Genomic DNA, 24,284 nt, shown 5'->3' with positions numbered 1-24,284 from the left:
AGCAAAAGAGACCCCCTCCGGGAAACGTACAATTTGTTCAATCAAGTCTTCATTGATTTTCCTTTTCCCACACGAATAAGGTTCCCCAGATTCGGTTTGTCTTGTAAAACTTTGTTCGGATGTTTTCCCACCCCTTTTGAAGAACGCCACTTTTCCATAGTATTAAATTTTATTGATTTCTTTACCACATCACGTTTTGCGATTTTTGAATGCTTAGAGCTATTTTTTCTCACCTTAACACACGCCGCACGGTCGATGGGACCGCCATTTCTCTATTACTTGGGTGGAAGTTGATCGCATGGTTTTCACTGTGTAATTAGTTGTTCTTTTTTCCGCCTCAATTTCATAAATTATGTTTAATATTATACCCTACGGGGGGAGGGGCGGGCGGGCTGCTATTCCGTATAGGTTAAATTAAATCTCTTACAAGCTTACTACTACGTAACCGATCGTTCCTGAAACGAACGCAAAACCGATCGTGGTGCGGCTAAATGCTTTCCGGGTCAAACATGAAACCTAACGCGCGCTCGATACTTAAACTAATCTCATTTGAAAACTGTCGTGCATTCTTTGCCCCCCTTCCCAACGTAACAATTTGTTTCGAAGGTGAAAAAGAACTGCAAAAATTAATCCTTTTCTGAACACTCATTGTTCGTTTCGGAAGTCCGAACCTATGGCCTTTTTCATTTATCAATCATTTATCGTTATTGTTGTTCGATCTATGAATATCAGTGGGCAGCAAAATTATATATGACTAGATTTTCTTGTATTTTTGCAATAAAATTTCCTTCCGAAACAATCCATTGCAAACGGTTCGTCTTCGTTTCGCCGTTTTTAAACGATAGCAGTTTTCCCATAAACCTAATTGTCAGATACTTATGAAGTATTTCACATGTTGCCATGGTAATTTACAAGTGTCTGAGAAAATTAAGCAAAGGTTTCTATCGTTCAAAATGGGCTTTACACTCGCTTACTTGCTCTAAATTCTTGGGGAAATTTTTTGTTCGTTGATTTCGGGGGAAGCTCTGTTGAGGTTTTGAGGAGTGGGAAGTGCAACGTGAAACTCTTTTTCTATCTTTCTACGCAAACCATTTGTATAAACATAAGTGGAAAATTATTGATCCGACTTAATCACTTAGCTTTGATGCCATCTTTTTCAAGATTTTAAGTAATTTATATTACGCCACTAAACTCTAATTAAATGCAATTAATTTCACTTTAGAATACTTTCTAGAGGGCAAGAGGATAGAGCAGAAACGAGGAAATTTTTGTTTCATGAAGTGCGTATAGCTTCCTTCTACTTATGTACAAACGAGAAATGGCAAAAGTGAGTCAATTTGTTTTAAATACCGAAAGAAATGCTTTGAAGTTGTTTTCCTCTATTTCATATAATAATCATTCGTTGGGTTTGACGAAAAAGGGTCTCCCGGGAGGAATACAAGTATTTACCAAACGGGAAACTCTTATTAAATGCAATGCTGGTTCGATGAATTGTTGTCCCATTACACACGTTCCACGGGAACCGCCTGTTTGTTTGCATCCACCCTTTTACGGTGTCCTTGTTTTCTTGACTTCTCTTTAACGGGTAATAGTTCTAATATAAGTTAGCTATAATAGCACGATTATCGCTCGAATAGGCAAGCACTCCAACGCCGAACTGCCGATGCTGATAAGCGGAGGGTAGAAGCAAAATGTATCTCGAACGCGTTGTGCTTGGACGAGTTTCAACACCAACAAGCGGTTGAGTTCTGTGTTTTTGTCATTATGGCTTTTTCAATGAGAGTATGTCTATATCGTACTAGTTCCTTTGAAGATGAATCCCATGGATACAAGAAGATACCATCTTTCCCTGGCTGGTGGATGGACGCACTTTCCCAGCGTTATCCCAGCGAACTTACTAGTGGGCTCGCATCTATTAGAGGGTGATGTTTAAAGACTTCATTCACGTTCAAAAAGCGAACAATATTATGTATGCTTGATTAGATAAAGATGTGGTAAGATGGTAGTGTGTGTGTGTTTCATGATTTTGATGAACGGTTGGTTAATTTATCGACGATATTGATGATGGCCGGCATATACTGTGCTTTCGTTCGGTTCCACATGTGGGCAGTGTTAAGAACTGGCAGTATCGATGTTTTTTCAAAATGGATAATCGCGTGTAGATTCAGTAAGAATTGTATTCTAGTTTAGTAAACCCTCCACTACCTCACGTTCCTGATGCCACCACGGGTATCCTCTTTTTCCTTCTCCTTTTCCCTACTAGCATCTTCCTCGAATGGGAGCAAAAGTTGTGTGTATAAATATTTGCGGTTAATAAGTGTATATAGATGCTACCTAACTTATCCAATACGTGCGATTCATTTATAATCGAACCATCCTCCTGTTGCGTTTTTGTCCCTTTTATTTCTTACTGTTTGCTGCTGCCATTCCGCGATAATATACGATTTATGTATAAAGGGGTCGGCGTCGAAAGCAGACGGGGTTCGATAGTAAGTCTTGCGTAAGAAGTACTCGCTGGCTGACATTGATATATTTAATATAATTTTCCTTCCTGGAAAAAAGAATCCTTTCCAAACGACACATTATTACTTTTACGCATTTTCCAATGCAAAGTCCTGTGTTTCGTTCACATAATTTCTAAATAATCTCTTCCATCTTTGGCCCGTCTTAAACGGTAGCAATTTTTACTATACGCTCACTGTCAAACACTTCTTGGATCTAAAGCTGGCTGTAGACGTCACATATTAATCTGTGCAGATCTTTGACGTCTACAGATTTCCTTTGTTCTCTCGTACCCATCGTCTGTCAAACATCCCTCCAGATATCCCGAATATCTCGAGAGATGTTGGAAATAGCTAAGGAAAGGCTGTAGACGTCAAACATCTGTGCAGATTAATATGTAACGTCTACGGCTTGCTTAATACTTGTGAACTCAAATTACCATGGCAACGAGAAATATATCATTCGTTGCTGCGTTAATTTGAGTTCGAGATTTAAAAGCGTTTGACAGTAGTTAGTGAAAGTTGGTATCGTTTAAAGAGGGCTTTGGATTCACTGTTTTTCACTTGGGGCGCGAGATCGCGTTTCTCCGTTGGGTGTAAATGCTTCATTGGTAGACTTGGCCCTTCGCTTACGCGGAGTTAAATGCAATAAATGACCGTAATATAATATTATCAATGATAAACTGTGTTCGTTCGCTAGCTGCGTCGTTTTCCTGCCTTTTCAGCAGCAATAAGTTATAATACAAAAAAAGAGATGCACCAGAATAATACCTCGTTGTATAAGATTACGATTCAGTTAGATGTGGCCACCGCCGGTGCACGGTGAGTGCTTGATTGCTTGATTTGAGAACGACCGGGGGTCGCTTCAATCCGACGACGGTTCCTTGGGGTACTCGCTCTGTAGGCAGTTCCCGATGGCGACGACCAGCTGGCTAAATGAGGGACGCTCTTTCGCGTTCGCCGACCAGCAGGATGTCTGCAGTGGAAAGAAAGTTGTTAGGTTAGTTTATATTTCACTACTGCTCTTCAAACCACGTCTCTACGTACCAAAATCTTGTGCAACGCTTCCGGCGTACTTTCGGCCACCTTCCACTCAAGTTTGCCGGTCAGGGCACCGGAAATCACCTCCTCATCGGTAAGATCCTTCTGGGGCAGCTCGATCGCGTTGGTAAACAGTTCCCAGACGAGGACAGCGAACGAGAAGATGTCGCTCTTGATCGAATGGTCGTCCTCCTGGAAGCACTCCGGTGCCATCCAGCGTACCGGTAGTAGCTGGTTCCGGTGCTTGCAGTACTCCTTGCTGTACTTGTCCCGTGCCAACGCTGGTAGTGAGATCTTTGCCGAAAAGTCACTACTGATGATGCAGTTCCGTGTCGCCAGGTCCCTTGAGAAAGTGAATATTTACGTATTAAAGGGGTATTCTCGTCTTGGATGTCCTTCAACCTGAAAGCTAATTGTTCACTTACTTGTGAATAATGCGAGCCTTGTAGATCGCGTCCATTCCGCGTCCAATCTGGTGGGCGAGGGCGAGAATCTGTGGTATGTTTAGTGGCGGCGGTTTGGAGGCGTCCTTCTTGTCTACGGTTCCGTTCGGCGGGGTGTTTGGTGACGTTGCCAGGAGGAACTGCTTCAGATCGCCCTGTGGAATGATAAAGGAAAACCTTATTAAACCCGCGTCCCTTTTTATTGATGGTTAGTTCGACCTTACCCAATCGGTGTACTCTAGCAGAAGGTAGTGAGGATCCTTGTCCCTGCAGAGTCCAAACAGCTGCACCACATTACGATGCGATACGGTGCGGAAGAGTTCCAACTGGCGGCGGAACTCCGAGCAACAGTGTTCGTCCTTTACCTTCGTCAAGGCCTTCACCATCACTGGCTTGTAATCGTTCTCGGGTCGGATTGCGTTAAGCTCCTCATTCGATGGCTTCCGTCCGACACTTTTCCGCTCGTTCTCGGTACTAACCTCGGCGCTACCCCCCGGACCAACCTCATCCCCCGTTACGGGCTCCTGTGTGGCGCTTTCCTTCGGTGGCGGCAACCGGCAATCGTTCTCGCGGATCTTTCCAATCAGTACATCACCAAAGTCACACTTTCCGATCTGCAGCAGATCGACCACGGACGCCCGCGGTACGGTCAGCTGCTCCAACAACGATCCACCCGATCCGGAGGACTTTTTCGACTTGTTCGAGTTGACCGTGTCGTCGCTTTTATCGCCACCGTGCTGCTGCTCCTTGCCTCCGCCGGCCGAGCCGTTCTTCAGCTTTTTGCCACGACCGGACGAAGAGCCCGCGGTTCCATTTTCACCCGCACCGGCAGATGATTTGTCCGGCAGGCACGGTTCAATCTCACAATTCTTCAAATCGACGTCACCTCCACCGTTCTCCTTCGATGAGCCGAGGTTCAGGCGGGCCTTGCGAGCCGCTCGACGATGCCGGCACCAGATCATGAGCCCCACAACGAGGATGATGTACGCGAACGCCACCGACATGGTGATCAGGACGGCACGAGTGATCAGGAAACCGTCCTCGGGTGATTCTTCTGGCATTGCGATTCCGTCAGCCGCTGCAAATGAACAAGCGAACAATTAAACACATTGCAATGAGACAACGTTTTCAACCATTTGGAGTTAAAATGATGTTGCTTTGGAGTTAAACAATTCATAATCGATAAATAATAAAACCAATCCAATTACGCCAGAAGTAATTGATTTTGATGATTAAGACGTTTTTACATGTCATATTTTGATCAAATACAACCTAGTAACTTATAGATTTATCTTTTTAACACTAGAACTACCGGACCAGTCTGAGTTGAGTAATTATAACTTTACAATCTTTTTTTTTTAATTTTCAATATTTTCATAAGAATTCAACTAATGTTATCTGAAGTGCAAATGCTGATAATAATATTTAAAATATAAACTAGCCTTTCCTAGATGTGCCTTTCAACCACGAATCATTTCAATTATTTGCGGTAGAATTACACTCGTCAAAATCATATCAGAAATAGCAGAAGTTGTTTGAATACTTTAAACTCATAGAATCGTAACTTATGAGAAAACATAAATTAAATTTAAAAGTATCTTGGAATTGGGTAATACAAATGGATTCTTGCTATTTCTGGAGTTCTTGGATTCTCAATCTTCATTACGAAACAATTCGGGAGGTTTATTGAAGTTTCTTAGAAACACTTCGCGAGCTACGAAATGAGGGACAAAAACTTACGGCGCACGATGAGGTGAACCTCTTCCCGCTTCAATCCGGCACTGTTGCCAATGGTGCACCCGTACCGTCCCTCGTCCTCCAGGTGTACCTCGGTCAGCACGAGTGTGCCGTTCTCCAGTATCCGGTAGCGTTCCTCCTCGGCAGTGGCGTTCGTCTGCGCAGCCGGCGCGTGCAGGTACTGCAGGTCCTTGTCCCACTGGATGGTCGGCCGGGGGTCACCAGTCGCAACGCAGTGGAACTGCACCGTACCGAGCTCGGCCACCTGTGCCGAACCCTCCGGAGCGACTTCGAACTTCGGTGCGATGACCACATTCACCGACACCGTCGCCCGGATCTCGCCCTGGCTGTTGGTGGCCACGCACGAGTAGTTACCCCGGTGCTCGGCGGACACGTTGCGGAACACTAGCGTCCCGTTGACGTCTTCGATCGATTCCGGCAGCTCGCCCCGGTCCAACCCGGACGTCCAGTGAACCGTCGGGGTCGGTCTGCCCTGCACCTTGCAGTGAATCTTCGCGACCGAACCGAGCTCCAGGTTCTTGGTGGTTGGCGGCTTGGGTGTAAAGCGAAGGTTGGCTGCAAAGGAGGAAGAAGAGCGCAGGGTATTAGAGAGGTATCATAGTTTGGGAAATTACAAAAAGAAAAGCGGCTTCAAACAACTGACGTGATATCTGATATCTCAAGAGAAAACCGAGATATGTGAATCAGCACTGAGTAAACAACTTTAGGTAAAACGGTACCATGTGCATTGTTTGCCCATTTGAACCAGTTCAATCTAAAGCTCTAGGATGATTTCAAAAAGTTCTTCACGAAAAAGATTTCTTCTTGAAAGATCCATTATTATTCTACTAAATCCCTCTCTACCGTCTTCGATCTCACGCGGGTTCTTATACTTATCAGGGTTTGATTCAAAAAAATTATTCATACATTAATTCACAATTTTATCTCCAAACCAGTGGACACCCACCACTGGAGACCGACGGGTTCGCAAAAGGCTTTGATGTTGCGAAATGGATTCACAGAAGCAAACATAAAAAAGCAACACACAGGAAAAAAAAGAACCCGCGGAACGAAACATCCGTCGGGATTATCTTTGCCACCCATCCGAACGAACGACCCGTCGTCCGCCACCAGCTCCACACTTACAGATGATTTGCAATTCCGCCGGCATCGAGGTAAGCAGAAAGTCGCTCGCATTGTTCGTTATCTGGCAGTCGTAGCTTCCTTCGTCGCCGGCCACTGTCTGGCCGATCACGAGCGATCCGTTCGTCCGGTCGATGTAGATGCGGGCTGCAGAGGAGAGAGGAAGAGAGAACCATGAAGCCATGAATGAAACGGAATGGGAGGGGGAGGAAGAGATGAAGAATGGCCACCACGGTGTTGGTCACGCGGAAACTTTCTCACTCGCCGCTATCCGCTTTTGCGCCGAGCAGAATGGCGAATCGGATGAGCTTATGCTTATTAATGGTTTGGCTTTGGCTTCAGCCGGAGTTCTGAACTTTTGAGTTGCCTGAGATTGGTCTGTTTATTTTTGATATCTTTTCCTGTCTGCTATTTAGCTAGATTTATCTTTACTAGAATGAATTACATTAATGGAACACTGTTAGTAGTGTCGCTAAGAAAAATGACTGTATTTTCAAGTCCGTAACACAGCTTTTGGATAACACCACTCCACTATTTTTACTATTGTTGATTTTTATCATCATTATCATTCTCATCCTAATAATTTAAGTATTAATGTACACGAGGAATCCTCGTAATTACTTTCATCGTATAGAAATAAGAGTCATGAAAGTAACTTAAGAGAAAAATCACATTTAAATAAGAGTTTAATTTAAACTAAAGTGGAAACAAATATTAGAACAAATACAAACTAGCTTTAAAACTAACTCCCGCATATTATACTATCTCGATTTTTCGAAGCAACAAGTTCGAATGAAAATGTGATGTGATGTTGAATACGCGAAAAAGGGTGATCAAAAATGGAGAAAGGTGTGATAAGAATAGGAAAACACATTTGAATATAATAACAATCAGAATTGCTAGAAATTAATGACGTTAGCATTACAGCGGGTTGTTCTAGAAACTAACAAGGGTGAGGATTATTTTTACTGCTGTACGGCACAAGGAAATCTAGTTGAAAAGTTCCGGATGTTAGAGTTAACATAGAATTGTTTTCCAAATTATTGACAATATCTCCTTGATACACTTTACTTTATGAAGTATTACCAATATTACGTCTTTTTTATGTTCATTTCAACAGTTTAACAATAGAAGAAAACCAAAAAATATTATTGGTCCTAGGATAATTGATGAAAGATTGAGGTTTGAAAATTCCGGGTTTAAAAAACATTAAAAAATGCCTTTCTTTACATTTGTTCATTAATTTATTTTAAGACTTCCCGGTAACTTTTCGTCCAACGCAAACACTTACCATCATCCCGGAACATGGACGAGGAGCTGCTGCTTTCGGTGGTTCCGTCCAGCGTGTCGTCCTCCATCGCATCCCCGCCCGTGTTATCCCACTTCCGTATGACTTTCCCATCCTTCCGCCAGCGCAACACAAAGCCTCCCCGACCTTCCCCGGTCGCGTCGCTGCCGCTCGGACGAAAACCGCAGTTCAGCGCGACCGAAAGGCTTTCGTTGACCGTCGTGGCCGCGGGGTGCAGAACGATGCGGAACGGGGCGGCTGAAGCGTTTCCAGCGGCGGGAGTGGCCCCGGTGGCCAGCTGCAGTTGGGCGGGTGCCGGTAGCGGCGGTTCATCGCTCTGGAACGAGGCCGATTCGTCGTCCGGGTTGGTCGGTTCCGGCTTGGGCTGAAGGCTAAGCTGCCGGTCGCCTCGCTTGCCGCGGCATAGCAACAGATTGCGGTTCTTGGAGCAATCGATTTTTCCCTCGCCTGCTGGGTGGAAAACGGATCGAATTAAATGATGCCTTTGCGGGGGAGAGGGGGGTTTCGTGCCACCTACCATGATAAGCCGTGCCCGGTTTCAGCTTCAGACGATAGTTTTTCACACTCCGCAGCGTCAGCCGACGGGTGCTGCCTGTCCCGGACAGGATCGACAGAACGCAGCTGTACACGCCATTATCCTTGGATGATGCACTTTTTATGTGCAGCTTGCGGCGCTGCAGATCGATGTGTGGTGATTTTGTCAGTTTCATCTCGTTCCTGAATGGGAAAAAATGGGAAGCCAAAGAGAGAAAAAGAGAGAGATAACGACGGTTGCATTAAAGCCGGGTAAGCTTATCTAAGAAAACACAAAAAATAACCGAACAGTTTTCCTTTCTTCCCGCCGTACGTCGTCCACGTCCCCAAAATTCAAAATTCTGTCTGCGTGATCCTTATTTTCTTTTTTTGGTGCCTGACTGAGACACTTTTCCTCGCGCTTTTGTTCGAAATACGGACGACGGAAAAGTTCCGCCAGCGAAGGGCAATGCATTTTCCCGGGATAAAAATCCACATGCGCATACGGTATTACGGTGATATGGGGTTGCACGTCCCGCACGAGAAGACAAAGTGCAGTGTCGTGCAAACCACCACCGCCACATGTCAATGTCCTGTGTTTCGACGTCGTATTGCTTCCTTGGTTTTAAACGGAAGGAGACAAAGGAAACACAATGAGCTTCGAAAACGAATGACCGAAAAGGTGGTGAAAACCTTGCTGCCGGATTTCCTTCTATGGCATTCTTTCTGCATTGGAGTAAGATGTACTATTTGAACTTGTGGTAGGAAAGGTAATACATTTTTAATTTGACGTCTGTTAATTTTTATTTAACCCTGGGAAACATTTGACTATCACTTGTTTTTATTATTATGGCTCACCATTGCACAATGGCCATTTGCCGGGATGGAAGTCAGAAATCCAACTTACGTATAACGTTTGCCAACCATTTTTGCTTTCAACTTCAAGATCAAACTAAGAACTAGCCAAAACATTGAACCTCTGCATCCAGCCAGTTCTGAGATTCATGAGATCAAAGTCCAATGTTGCGAAAAAAACAGAGCAAAAATTTGAAACAAATCAACCATTTTTATAACTCTTGCAATTTTGATCCTATTTTTATGCCAAAGACTTTATTTTATTTTAGGTATTTTATTTGTCTTCAAAGGAAAATATGGCTTTTGGTATCAAATTATAGCACAAATATGAAACAACTTGCCTTGCCCCCCTTGGGGATACAACAATAGAATACTGTAGTAGAATTAACAATAGGTTCAGTGACATGTAGTCACCATAGCATATAGTGCCTCCTTGCAGGATTGGCTGGAATTACTCTTTTACAAATTTCACACAAAATAGTAATACAGTTCGCAATATGAAACAACAGAAAAATATTTTTATCTTGGTATTTACTCCAAAGTGGCCATTGTGCTTTGTTAAACACTATATTTAACTTTGTGCAATGGTTCCATGCGTCCTCTACGGTCCTACATTATCAATTATTTCATACGAAAGCTATTTGACCAACAGTTCATAACAAAAAGGGATTAAAAATGCAATACTATTAATAACCACCGGTGGCGTTATGCAACCCCACACGGGGGTGGTAATTTGTATAATTAATTACTCAATTTGCGGACCAACCTTTCGACATTCCCGTGCGGTTTGGATCATCATCATTATCATATCGGAGGAACAATAATACCCCATCGAACATTTCGTGTTTCATCACTTCAAACTGAAGCACAAGTAAGTAGGAACTGCTATGGAAACCCTTCACGTGATCAACGTATATTACCATTTTTTAAAGCATCTGCCCGGCGCGATTCGACAGATTATTATTTTTCCTACCGATTACACACCGAACACATGTAATCAATGCACTCGTTTCGATCGATTGCCGACAATGTTGTCGAGCGTCCGCTTGTGGCCACGGTCCACGGAAAATGGGAAAGCAGGGAGTTTCCGTCTGGCATTGACTTTTTTTTCTCTTTCGCATTTCGGCATCCCTTTTCAGCCACATTTTTTATCCTCCATTTCGAAATAATACCGGTTCTTCAGGGCGAGGGTGGGAAAAATAAATGAACCAGACCTGGAAGCTTTGAGAGTTCGAGTGCAAATTTAACACACAAAATAATGCAATTCCATTCCGCGGCATCGGTAGAAACGAACAAAAATAAAAATAGCAAAAAGAAAACATGCAAAAACATCCCTAAGCCATTCCTGTTCCGGGCAGAGACTTCCAAAGGAAAAGAAAAATGGGTAGAGAAAAACAAGAAAGAAAAAAACCGCGATTCCTTCCACATAACCTCACGACGGGCCACAACATTCAAGAGAGTTCGTCGTTCCGGGCAGGATTCTTCACCGAAAACCTTACCTGTACCACTCCACGTGCATCTCCTCACCATCGCCGGCGACATTTTCCAGCGCCGAGTGACATTTGAGTGAAATGCTTCCGCGCTCCGAGTCGTGCTTGAGCAGCTGAACTACCGGCGGCGAGATTGCTGTGGCAAAAGAAAGGAGAAAGGAATGGTAAAGAAATTGTTAAAGAAGGTGGGAATCGTTGGCAGGAGAAGCGATGGTTGGTGGGAGAAAATATACCGCCTCGCAAGGGAAAAATAATTGGTAGTTATTAGTGTGATACGGAATTCGCGAAATTTTAATGACGGAAATTATTTATTTGTTTCTGTACTTTCGAAGTTTAATACTTTCGACCTTTTCCGTGTGTGTTATGTTTCATTTCCAGAGTCTAGTGTAGAGTTATACATTTTCACATTTATAAATAACAACCATAGTATTTTTTATACTTTACCATAGTTTTTCTTGCGTCTAAAATATGAGTTTCCCTCAAACAAAGCTGAAACACTGCTGCGGCTAACGAACGTACCAAAGTTAAGCACCGAACGTGCTCGATTAAGCATAAGTTAATCGAATCTAGCAACAAGACATTCCCCGCACGGCCGGAAAAGCTTGAAAAATGGTCCAAAAGAATGTGTCCTCCGCAAAAGATACATCCTTACGGTGATGTGGAATTTCGTGGGATGAAAAAAAGAAGAAACAAAACCACAAACGAAACCGAACTAAATCAATAAATAAGGAAAAAGAAAAACTTAACTGCGCGCTCCAGGACTCTCGACACAGTTTGAGGATAATTGGACTTGAGCTTCCTGGGCGAGGAGTGATCGGAATTGAAATGATACGGTTTAGGTTCGGTCGTTTATGTGTGTGTATTTGTTTAGATTCCTTTTGTCTTCAACCTTCATCGATAATGCGCCAAATGGTGACCCGGCCGATCTTCCGCGGCCTTCCGAGCTCTACTCTTTCCGGGAGGGAGGCGATAATCACCCGGAAGATGGGCAGGGAGGTGGGGAAACAATCCCTCCCTAATGGACCTCTAAACCCCCGGTCCTCCGCTCCCTGCCGCCATCGGGATGGTGTTTATCTCCGGCAATATCCGATCCATAATCCACAAAAAACGAAACGGGAAGGAGTGGGGAGTATCCGCCAGCATCCGCAAGTTTATGCGCTTTGTGTGCCGGGACTTTGGAAAATCCCGAACTTTGCCGAGACCCCGGGCTTTAGGGGGGAGGGAACCGACAAAGACAACCACCGGACAGGACAGAACTCCAATCCCGACTTTCAATCCGGCAAAACTTTTTCCAGGTCATAAAATGTTACGAGAGTTTCGCTCGCTTTTCCGCCGCCGGAAATAGCGAAGGGATGAGGAGATGCCGCCAGACGTCGGATGGCGTTGGGCAGCTCCGGTATCATCCTGCCGCTTTGGGAGCACTCTGGAGTGCAAGCAAGGAAAGCAGTGCGAAAGAACGTGGAAGTAATTGGGTCGTGAAGACCGATCGCCGGTTTACGAGTGTATATATCGAGGTATATTTCGTCCAGACTGGTGCTTCTTTACACCGATGGCTCGTTTTAGGACTGCAGTTGTGTTAAATCATCCAGGCGTTTTTGGTCTTTGTTCCGAAAGTCAAGACATGTTGAGTAATAGAAGCTGAAACAGCTAATACGAACGTCTCACAGTGGATTACTTGGGGATAGACATGTATTGGAGTTGGGACTTTAAACGATTATTTTTGTTGAAGGATAGGAAGGTGTAAGATACAATTACTGAACCTTGGCTGGTGAAGCTTAAGAGGGTCATTGAGGTTAGAATTATCTTCTAAAGTCCAAGAAAAAAGGCATAGTCACATAGATCCTACATTAAATGTCCAAACGAATTCTTCTGTGACATAAATTTATCCACAATCTTTCAATTAAATTCCTTAGATACCATAATCGATAATTGCCTACAAGTTCTTTATCAGGTTGTCCCATGTGCTCCCGCATCGAGAGTACAATTTCACATGACGACGAATGCATCCTACCAATAATCACCCCGGCCCTAAACTCCATCGATTGGGATTCCTACCGGAAGAAATATGGCGCAAAGTTGTAACAGAATGAAATGAAATTAAATTCCCCAGAATGCCCATGGAGAAAAATCGCACAAAGAAAACCCTGGCCACTTCTGGGCACGCGCCCCCCGTGGGAACCACTTCTGTAAGAAACCGCGCCCAACCCAATTCCCAATTTATGAGGTTTTATTGGAGTGGTTAGGAAAAGTTTGCCACTTTCTCGCGCGGGGAGCGTCCGTAACCGGCGGGTTGCAAAGTTGCGCGAAAGTTCGAACGAGGTCAGTTCAGAGTTTCGAGACTATTTCAGGTTCATTACAACACGCCCTCCAACCTCTCAGTCAAGCGCCGTCGATTGCCAGAAAAATCCGAACGGCCTTTAGTAAGGTTCGGGAGTAGGAGGTAGTCCAATCGGCATGGCACCGTAATTGAATAAATAAAGTTGATTTCAGCGAAACGAACAACGAAAGATTTGTGTGATTGAATGGCATTCGTTTAATTACCCTCTCCGTTGTTCGGGGTGGGAAAGGAAGAGCGCTTGGTAGAACGTGACTTCAGAACTTCCGGACATTACGGACGCTCTGGAAGAAGGATTGGCCCTACGATAGGGGTTTAATGATGCGGAACCAACATTAGTTGCTAATGGTTAGGTGGTTACACAAGCAGTTGTTGGGCGAAGCTAATTTGAACTGAGTACTGGAGATATGGTATTAGAGGAGTTCCTTCAAGAATTACCAATAAGAGAAGATTGATACACTTCAATAAATTATTCTTTACAGGAATTCGAATTGATAAGCTGCGATGTGGCCTATAAAGCTTTGTTCTTGGATCTGAAATAGAATGCTATGAAGACACATTTTGCCAAATTTAAAAAAAGCTTCTTGTAGCTATATCTTGGCCTCGAATCTAAAATACTTGAAGACACGTCAAAGACTTTAAATTGATGAATTTTTCCGCATTTATTTAACTGTAGTCCACTGATTTATCCTTTCTCCTTCTTCAAACTAGGCCAGGGTATGTCTTTCTGTGTGTTTCTTCCTGATTCATGCCCTCTGAAGTTGGACAAAATTTGCGGATCACTGCTTAAACCCGTGTAATGAATCAAAGAGCTTATTGTACAAGAACTGGCATCGATCAACGTTATGGCCACGATTCTTGCGGTGGAAAATTGGAGAACTATTTGATAGCCGAAGCAAACCGAAGCTCACCGGGTTATTCCTCCTAAAACGATGTTATTAATATGCACTCGGTTGATGCAACCCCAATCCTTTGATGCTCGAGCGGACCAATCAAACACGACGACGACACACATTGTCCGAGTCGGTCCAAAGCACGGGATGGAATCACGTCGAGTGTCATAAATTAAAGTCCAGATGCCATCGGACGGACCACTTCTGCAGCTATGCGCCACCCCGCGTTTTTTCGTCCCTGCCCTCTGCCGTTCCGAGCTGATTCTGGGAGGTAGCGAAAGGTTATTCAACCGCCGCTACGGGTAATCCTTCGATATCAATCTTCAGCGCGGGCCACTGTCGTCGCGATTTGCCAAGCAGATACACAAACACACACGCCGTCTCCCCGGAGCGTCCTGGCCTCTGGGCCCGGCCGGCTGTATCGGGAGTGCCGAGGACCCTGAGCGAACTGTCGCCCCGATTCTGCATACGTTCTCCGCAGACAATAAAGAACCCATAAATCTCCGGTCGACTCCTCTCGGACCAGACCGCTTCTCACCCTTGGGGAAAGCCGCAATCCAAACTTGGTACGCCGTGGACTCATACGAAGGGTCGCACGGCACTTGCTGATATGTCGGTACCTTGCTTTTCTCCGCCTATCAGATCTCCACCGCAAGATTGTCTAGCTTTGCCTTTGCCGTTCTGCCGTACTTTGGGAAAGTAAATCCAGCGAGGCGCATTATGCCATACGAAGCACATACCCACATTTGCCTTCGGATATTCATATCTTTGTGCCTCTCATGTGCTGGAGCGCAAAGGAATTGACCCGTGTTGGAGTATGAAACAACGAAAAGAAAACCGAATCGCTGGAAACGCATCCATCTTTTCTGCCAAAGTCGAAAGAAGAACTTGAAAAGTGTACGATGTCAAGGTACAGTTTTCGCCTTGTGGAAGCCTTAAGGAAAGTTTCCCATCTTGGGACGCATAATTTTCGGGCGTGTTTTAGGAAATTACTAATTGCACTGACGGGTTTCTCTCGTAACTCGCTAGCGAAGATCTGGCCATCTTATCCATGTTGAAAGATCTAGCGAACGTCTACTATATAGAGTTACATTCCGCCTGTGCTCCAGATATATTCCGTAACGCTGTAAAGTTCCGCGTTTGCTGTAAACCACTTCACCAGATTCTTCTTCAAGAGCGCAGATATGCAAATACCGGGTTTTCACGTGCGTAACGTCGCCCTCTCGCCCAACATAATGCAGTACTAATTATGGTGCACAAAAGTTTACCCCTCGCAAAGGGGATTGTCTTCCACCTACAGAACGATGGCCTTCCACCTACTTGTCTTCCACTCGACACATCCCGGTTGTGGACATTTAGCTTGAAAGTGGAGAAAACTTGCTAGACATTGTGACCTATGGAGAGCAGAAAAAAGAAAGCAGGAACCCGGGAAGTAGGAGCGACAAACTTTGCAGACACTCTGGTGCGCTCTGGCGACCTATGGTCGTGCAACTTGTGTAAGCTTGTTCGAGGGCTTCCGACGACAACGAGCGCCCCTCGTCGACGGGGTGACAAACAACGTCCTTTTGCTTCTTGTTAGGAATCGGGATAAGCAGCTGCTGCGCCTTTTTTCGATGATGAATTTTTCATGTCGAAGTAGTTTTAAAAGCGGTGTACATAGTATCAGAAAGACCGCACCGTATGGATTGGGATTGAAAGTTTCGATGGCTTTTTATTCATCACCGATCATGGAGGAGTTGAAGTGTAGGCAACCGAATTGGCTGCACGTCGATGAAGTTGGGTTTATTACAAGTGTTAATTTTGCTGTACCTGGTTGGTGCTTCGAAAAGAAGGTAGCTACCCAAACGAACACACTATTGAAGTGTTTTTGTCGAGCTCCGGAGTGCTCCAGAATACAGTTTGAAGGACCTACTCAACAAACCTTTTAGAAAAAAAATATAATTAGAAGCAAACAAGTGGAGAGTACTCGAGCTTCCTGTCAGATATCAGGAGTTAAAGTTGTATTTTGGTACACACAATGTTTGATAGTTTTGTAGTACACTTTACGTAATAACGAACATCAAATTCATAAGGAAGAGTAATTCACCGGTTGCATAGACAAAATAAAATTGTATTTGATGGATCCAACTCCTGCCCTAGCCAAAGGATGCACTCATCAAATTACTAGCGACAAACAGAACAATCGTGCAATCTCTTATCTAGCGTCAACCAACGCCGTACACACTGCTTCCGCTATCGCATGTGTTGTTGCACGTAATCGTTCAAAGGAATTACTTCCAGTTAAAGGATTATGCAAGGATTATGCTTCCCTAAACGGAAGGGCGTACCCAAGGCGAGAAATTTTACCAGAGCGTTTACATCATCTCCAACCCCTTTGTCTCTCTATTTTGGAGCACGAGATGATGTCATCTAGCCGGTTCTGGAGGGAAAGCGGCAATCAGTACGGTGTTTGTCTGCATAAAGATAAAACACTTCGCCACTACGCACCGATACACAAAGGCATGGTGTTTCTTCTTCCCCGGTGTAGAACCTTGGATGGGATAGAGGACGAAGGCATGGTGGGTCATTGCTTTTGATGTCGCCTGGATGGAGTGAAGAGTTGCTGATGAGCATGAAGAAATGAGTAATGTGGCGATGACAACGCAATTCGTCACACCTCACTGTGTCTGTTTATACGTTGGTGGTGTTCTCCCGTCGGAGTCGGAACAATAGTTTACTACTCCAGTGCCTCACACTGACGTCGGCGTTGCTTGACACTTCCGAACGTTCGCGATAAGGTCCTTCCGGAATGTGCGTTGCTACTAGGAGACTCTTTATTATCTTCTACAGTTGACTTCTTCAGGCAGTCGGGTAAAATGAGATCTTTCATTTAATTACTACGCCTACATTCCCTGATGTTTTGTAGGTTGCTTTGGATGAACTCATCCGAAGAATCCAATTACTTTAGAACTCCCCAAGTAGGATGCGCCAACAAAAATTGCGACATTGCAAGGAACGCATCAGTCTCCTCTCATTCTCGGTATATCACGTATGTCACTCGAAAGTTGAGGAACGTGATGGGAGAACGGACATAAAAATAATTTAGCATATTTTTCCCACCTCGTCAGCTTTCGTATGGTTCTGGAGTTCCCGTTGGTGTCATAATGAAAAGTGAAACTATCGCTCTAGAACAGTGATGTAGAACTCAGTTGACCCCGCCCAAAATAGGTTTGCGGGCAAAAACGGTACATTGGTTAGAATTATGAAAATAGGCTCTTATCAGTGTGTTTTTAACTTAAAAATTATGGTCTACTCTTTTACATTTGTAGTGTATTATATTACCTCTTATAAATTTGCTATAAATCATAAATGATATTACATACGCTCAGCAACCAGTTGGCTGTAGTAATTATGCCCTTTTACTTATCTTAACTCTCTACCAAAATGCACAATAGTGTAAATTGACGGTGGTTCAGTCCTCTTGCTCGTATGAAATTCACAGTTCGTGGAACCACGTTCACACCGCATGTTTGACACGTCTGCTTTAGAACCACGCAATTCTGTCCCATATAGACCCGGGATACAGATGTTTCCGGGAAGGTGAAGCAACAACAACGTGCCACACAAAATAAATATGCACAAACCTAAGGTGGACGTGAGAGTGCATTTTTCCATTTTGGACTGACTTTAATCCCTCCCCATATTTCACATTCTTTGTTTGTTGCAATATGTCTCTTTTATGTCCTCCCTTCGGAAGGATGTTGTCTTTGATGAGGGAGGATATGTGCGTAGCCTCACTTTATAAAACTTCGCCAGTCAACGACGCTTTTCATCATCCGGTTTGTTGCAAGAACGGTCGGTTGGAGGACACAACACGATCATCCTCGAGGACGACAATGGGGATGAGGTTATTGTTTTGTTCCTCCACAAGGTGTGAAACATAAGTAACGCGTTCACACATAGCAGCACACTTGACGACGAGAAGCGATCAAACAGCGTGAAGAACAAAACAACTGCAAAAACCCCGAATGGTTCGTGCAAATTATTGAAGGACTCACAGGATCGTGATGAGCGAGAGGGTAAACGGTAAGTAAGTGCGAAAAGAAAGAGTGAAAACACACAGCGGTTCGTCATTATTGGTATAAAATGCATAAAATGCAAATGCAGTGCCGCTGGGCAAGCAAGGTGATGCCGGTGACGGCTCCCCGATGGCTGATGGCCCATATTTATGGGCGCAAACATGGTTATTTGCGATGGCATGTTGCTCCAACGTTGATTACAGTGTTGGACGCTCCGTTTGCATATGTGTAAAAATAAATTTGCCATTGTAGAAATTTATTTTATCCATAAGGCTTAAGATTGAAAGTAACAGAGAGCGCGACTGCTGCTGGTTGATTTTTCATGTCAAATAAAAACCAATTGGAAGCTTAGGATGAACAGCTATCGAAACGAAGGTGTCGGAAAAGCGGTAACATCCGAACGCGACAGCGACACCGCCAATATTGGGTTCACGGGATAAACGGGCGGTTCCGTGTTTTTCCCCGTTCCGTTTCCGACAAAAGGTAGAATGCAGAATTTGCATATGCAAATCGATCCTTTATGCTCTCTACCAGTAGCCCTCCCCCTTTCTCCTTTTTTCCCCCACCGGGGCCGGAAGCGCCGGGATCGACACGAATTTGACGCGCGACATCGATGGAGATGGCAAAATGTCGTTAGTCTGGAGGCATCGGATCGGAAGCATCGGCGTCGGTTGGATGCAATTTTGCGAATGCATTGTTCATTTTCCTGGACAGAGGAGGCAGACGTCAGACGTTTCAAGCGGATCCGGAAGACGAGGAATTATTACTTTTTTTACGCCCTCCCCAAGCTCGTATGTTCTCGTTTCGATAAATTCCACCGACCGGGTGTGGAAAGGTATGTTTAATCAAGCACAAACGAATCCTTTGAAATGAAGGTTTTCATTGTGATTCTTTTCACTTAAAGCGTGCACTGTGCTTTCAGAACGGTTTTCCTGTACAGCGCAGGACTGCAATTTTAATGCAGAAAGGAACGCTGAAAGGAAAAATTCAGAAAGCGATGAAAATAAGTGCCTTTTCTTTCTTACAGGGGTTTTTAAATCATATCATAACAGTGGAAGTATTTATTATAACTGCAGCACATGAGATTCCAACAGTACCAGTTGATTTTATAACCCAATCATGTTTCTTATAACCCACACAACACACTTGTACGTAAATCGAAATACAACTTCCAATAATCGTATATCTATGCAATATGATTGAATCGTAAATTATGCTAAAATAATGCCTATACGTACAAAAGTGGAGGCGCTAACCGTACATTGTTCAAAATGTATATGTTTAGCCGTATATTTTCTAAGTCGGCATCATATACGACTTACGATATACATCAGCCGTACATTGTTCGTATATCTATACGTATGCATAAAGAAAATCGTATTACATTCTTATTCGGCATCATATGCAACAAAGAATATACATTGCTCGTAAATTGTCTATGCATACTGCGATTCCGATTCGAAATATACTAATATGAGATTCAATTTATTCAACTTAATACGACTTCGTGTTGTGTGGGAACTCTGTCAGATGAAATCAGAATCGTAGCAATATCAACTGCTATCTATAAAGTTGGTATGGCAGGTCGAGCGATGTACGTAACTAGCATGTATAAACATATATCGCACGAATGAGACACCATGGTAGTTCAACAGATCAGGTGGGTTCGTCTCGTATGAATCGCTTCGATTTCATTTGAAAACGAAATTTTTAATCAAGCTGATTAATTTTCATGTTAACTGCATGTCATTATTTTAACTTTTTTTTTGAGAGTTGTTTCGTTCCAATGAAAGCGAAGAGCTTCATTCGATATGAACCCTCCTGTTATGTAGATTCATCTTGGGCTGTCATTCGTGCGATATACTTTTACACTCGCTAATTGCGTACTTCGCTCAAGCTGCTGTACGAAGAGGATTATAATATCAACTGCTTTGATTCTGATTTCATCTGATAAAGTTATAATAAACATGATCGCTTTATAAAATCAACTGACGCTATTGGAATATCATGTGCTGCAGTTGGAATAAATACTGCTACTGTTATGATATCATCTGAAAATCCCTGTATTTAACTCTTATTTGTAATAAGTTTGCAAACATTTTTCAGTCTATAAATGACATTCTGCTGTCCGGTGAATTTAGAAATAGTTTAATGTTCTTTTAATGGTATGTCAAGGGTCTCCGATTAAGCAATCCCAACTAATTAAAGTGAAGAGCATGGGATTCCTCAGCTGTTTTTCCTTGCTCCTAGCATCGAGTGTCAAACTTTGGGACACCATCGGCTTCAGCTTGTCTTCAACACGAGACAAAACGAGCGATAATAAACACGGACTGGGTCACCATTGCATTGCTACGTTGCCGCTTAGCCTGTCCAAACCGTTACGATAAGCTTGTAGTGGCAGGAACCGTCCAGAGCCCGGGAAATCTCCTCGAGAGCAAAAGCAAAACAGGATTCAGTCCAAGGAAGAGTCTTGCAAATAGTCTCACGCCTCAAGAGACAAGACGCCCACCACGAAGGGGCTAAAACGTTGCGGGGATGGAAGTCATTATTATCTTCCGTCAACAAGGAAACCAAATCCCGTCTGATGACCGTCTGGGTAATGGCCGGCAAAGGAGCTTCGTATGATGCTGGATGTTGAAAATGCTCGGCTGGCTTCCTTTGCTATAGCGAAGGATTTTCCTGCCCTTCCGTGGGCTACATTCACTTTTTCCCGGTGGGACGAGGCCCGGAGCCACGAGAGGGTTAATTAAGAGTAACTTTTCACCCGTCGTCGGTTCCGTTTTGCCCGGTCGGAACCGAAACCGGGGAGGGAAGCCGTTCTCTTAAAGCGTCGGGAAAGTTTTTGGGAAAGCAAAAAAAACGACACGGAAATCCAGCAGAAGACGGTGGAGAACTATTTCCGAATGGTACTTCTTTTATTTGGGTTATCAGTAATGTGTGTGTGGTGGAGAGTTTCGTCAGCATCAGGCTCAGCTGGGCTTCCGGCGCTGGGAAACCTCCGGCTAATTGGCCTGCTAAATGACCAATTAATGCTTGCACGGCTCAAATGTGAGCTTGCATGCCGAAAGGATTGCGTGTGATTTATCTCGAACGGCTTTTGGAAGGCTTAAGGGATTATATTAAATCAGGCGTAAGTGCCACGATAAATAGCCTTTCGGCATGGAAGGTGACATGACGGAAATAAAAACAATATATAAAACCGATCGTTGAAGTGGTAGATATAATTTAAATTTAATAAATAAAAACTAACATGTTAAAACACCTTCGAAAAAACTGTTCATAAATCAAACACTTTGCAGTGAAAATAGAAATATAGAAAAGAAGCATACAATCACATTGAACAACGAATTCCATCATCACACTTCGATAAAGAAACTTCATCGTTCTCGAAATCATTCGACTGCTGAGGGATTCACTGATGAGATAAAACAGGATAACCTAAAATAGTATATTTTCGTGGCCCCAGCCATTTCCAATTAGTGCGAGGACTCGGAACATGTCGGGAGTAAATTTTTCCTTTTCCTACGAGCGGAAAAACCATCTCAAGTTGATCCCGATAATTATGAGATGCCCTTGTTTGCCCCACAAATGAGTACACATCCCTTTTATCGTTTTCTCCGTCCCTGAGGAAACACGGACACAATAGGAAATTCATATTTATTCCCGAACCGCCCTTCGACAACCAACAACATCGCACAACCCGATGGTGGAGTCGGTGAGCTCTTGCCTGTCGGTACGTAATTAACCCATTTTCGCTAATCACTGGTACTTTTCGGGATTTAGGGAAATGGCGGGAGGATGAAAAAGGACCCGGCAAGAAGGTGGCCGGAAGGGCAAACAATATGGTCTCGGATTTCCATCACCTTTTCCAGCCCAACCCGAATGCTAGTTGGGGAGGAAAATGGATGCCAGTGTTTTGGTAGAATGTTGAATTCATTGAGTGGAAAAGGTTCCAAGTTGGAGTGTTTATCAATTGGACCATCCCGTCGCTGTTGGAACAAAATCGAACCAGGTTTCATCCATGAAAGATTGCAGTTGAATTGTATCACTAATTACATGTTGAATGTGAAAAGAAAAACGATTCTAACGCATGAATGCAAATGACCATCAGCCATCGGCGTTGTGTACAAAAATGAAGCAGTGGAGGACTTTCAGATATAAAAAAATATCAACAGCTTCACACATAAACGTATGTATAACTTGACCAAATGAAAATGAAAAAGCGACCACCAACGTACCCGGTTGGTTTCATTTCACATGCATCAAGCGGATCAACAACCGGAACACCGTAGAACAAGAGAAGAAATCAATTTCCGTTTCATTTAAATTTTTTCGAAATGCGAAACATTGGTTTAATAATTTCCTCCTTTTCCGGAGCCAACGAGCAAATGTAGAAAAGGAAAAGAATATGTGAACTAATTATATATTGGAAAAACAGTGCTAACTTACTTAAAATACTTATTGTACCGTTAACGAAATGGATTCATTGTATGTTTGTACTATTGTTTAATTGGTTGATTTAGAGACAAAACTAGGTTGATGTCTATAGAACAATAAAAACCAAGAGTGCCATAGTCTGGAGAAAATGTTAAAAAGTAAAATTAAAAACAGTATTGTTTTATCCAACTATGAACAAAAATAATTTCTTGATAGTCATGTTTTGTAGCAAAATCTACTGTTTTTTTTTTGTTATTACAAAATAAACCACCAAAGGTGTAATAAAAGGAAAAGCAAAATGCTACAAAATTTCTAAGAAATCAATTCTATCATATGCGTTGTAAGACAACGACTAAAAATAAAAAACAAAGACATTTTTTGGAACATCAAAGACAAATGGAAAAGCTTAATACTACAAATGTCTAAGAAATCAATTCATTATTATACGTTTTAAAACAAAGACTGCAAGTAAAAAATATAGTGTCTTCTAACTGAAAAAGAATGAAGTAGATTTCTGGTATTGTCAGAGCGATCTGAAGAAGAGTGAAGTAGATTTCTGTTAGTGACATTAGGCCCACACTAGGCATGTTTGTGCATAATAGCATTGCAATCAAGCCTTAAAACAAATTGGAAGCGTAATTTATTTGCAAATACCACTAAAACCGACCTGTCAGCTGCGTCGCCAATGGCCCTTCAAGCGTTGTTTACATGCATTTCCATGACACTCTCATGCAAGCCCCTCACCCTTACAGCGATAGGAAAATTGAATAAATCTTACTAACGAACAAACACATCGCTTTACGGGCACCGCGAAAAATCGTCTTCCTAACGCTGGCAGGTTACCACCGACTCCCAGCAGTCGCGAGCACTTGACGCCACCCGTTCGGAGTGCATCAACATGCAGTCGCAACAACGGCAAGCGCGAGCGGTCATCAAAACACCGACAAACGCGACATCCGCCCCGGCCCAAGAAGCCAAGAAGCCACTTCAGACGATGCAAATCCGAACGGATGGATGTTTCGTGTCGCTTTCTCCCCCCACTTGACCCCCCACCATTCCCGCCCACTCGGTGTCGGTTGCAGATTGATGCACAGGAGTCGGTGCCAAAGTCATCGCCAGCCAACACCCAACTCCAGGACGCGTTTGAGCGCGTCGGAACATGGCCCGGCTTTTAGGGCAATGGCCAGGGCGCAACAATCGCCGCCAGAAGACGTTTGTCGGTCCCTTTTTGCCGCTTCACCCGCTTCGACGATGACGCTTACAAGGAAAAGCCATCGCACTTACCCACATGCACACCAACCTGGGAAAACCGTGCCGCCTTCGACTGCGGGTGTCGTTACAAGAAAATTGGAAATGATTCATGGAAACTCCCCAGGACTACGTGTTTCCGCAAACCCTCCCCCGCCCACCCAAAATGTAAACGTTCGCCCCAGGCGACATCTTGCCGGGCCGAGGGCGGCTTTTCCTTCACATGTGCCGTCGCCGAAGAGTGCAAGTGACATATCGATGAATAGTCAAATGAGCTTCGG

General features: G+C 43.8%; 1 protein-coding gene across 1 annotated transcript in view; it reads right to left on the bottom strand.

The window, feature by feature from the left end:
- Nucleotides 1–3,036: 3,036 nt before the first annotated feature.
- The window catches only part of LOC131265778 (tyrosine-protein kinase-like otk), a 57,235-nt gene continuing 35,987 nt past the window's right edge, over nucleotides 3,037–24,284 (bottom strand). Inside the window, exons 4-12 of the mRNA XM_058268092.1 lie at nucleotides 11,042–11,168; nucleotides 8,692–8,891; nucleotides 8,157–8,621; nucleotides 6,869–7,012; nucleotides 5,726–6,298; nucleotides 4,210–5,063; nucleotides 3,968–4,140; nucleotides 3,549–3,885; nucleotides 3,037–3,477 (exon numbers count right to left, since the gene is read on the bottom strand). Coding sequence (XP_058124075.1) covers nucleotides 3,367–3,477; nucleotides 3,549–3,885; nucleotides 3,968–4,140; nucleotides 4,210–5,063; nucleotides 5,726–6,298; nucleotides 6,869–7,012; nucleotides 8,157–8,621; nucleotides 8,692–8,891; nucleotides 11,042–11,168 — 2,984 coding nt within the window. The 3' untranslated portion in view covers nucleotides 3,037–3,366. The remainder of the gene's footprint in view (nucleotides 3,478–3,548; nucleotides 3,886–3,967; nucleotides 4,141–4,209; nucleotides 5,064–5,725; nucleotides 6,299–6,868; nucleotides 7,013–8,156; nucleotides 8,622–8,691; nucleotides 8,892–11,041; nucleotides 11,169–24,284) is intronic.

This window comes from Anopheles coustani, chromosome 3, assembly GCF_943734705.1.
Source record: "Anopheles coustani chromosome 3, idAnoCousDA_361_x.2, whole genome shotgun sequence".
Taxonomy (NCBI): domain Eukaryota; kingdom Metazoa; phylum Arthropoda; class Insecta; order Diptera; family Culicidae; genus Anopheles; species Anopheles coustani.
This window is presented reverse-complemented; position numbering and strand designations above follow the sequence as displayed.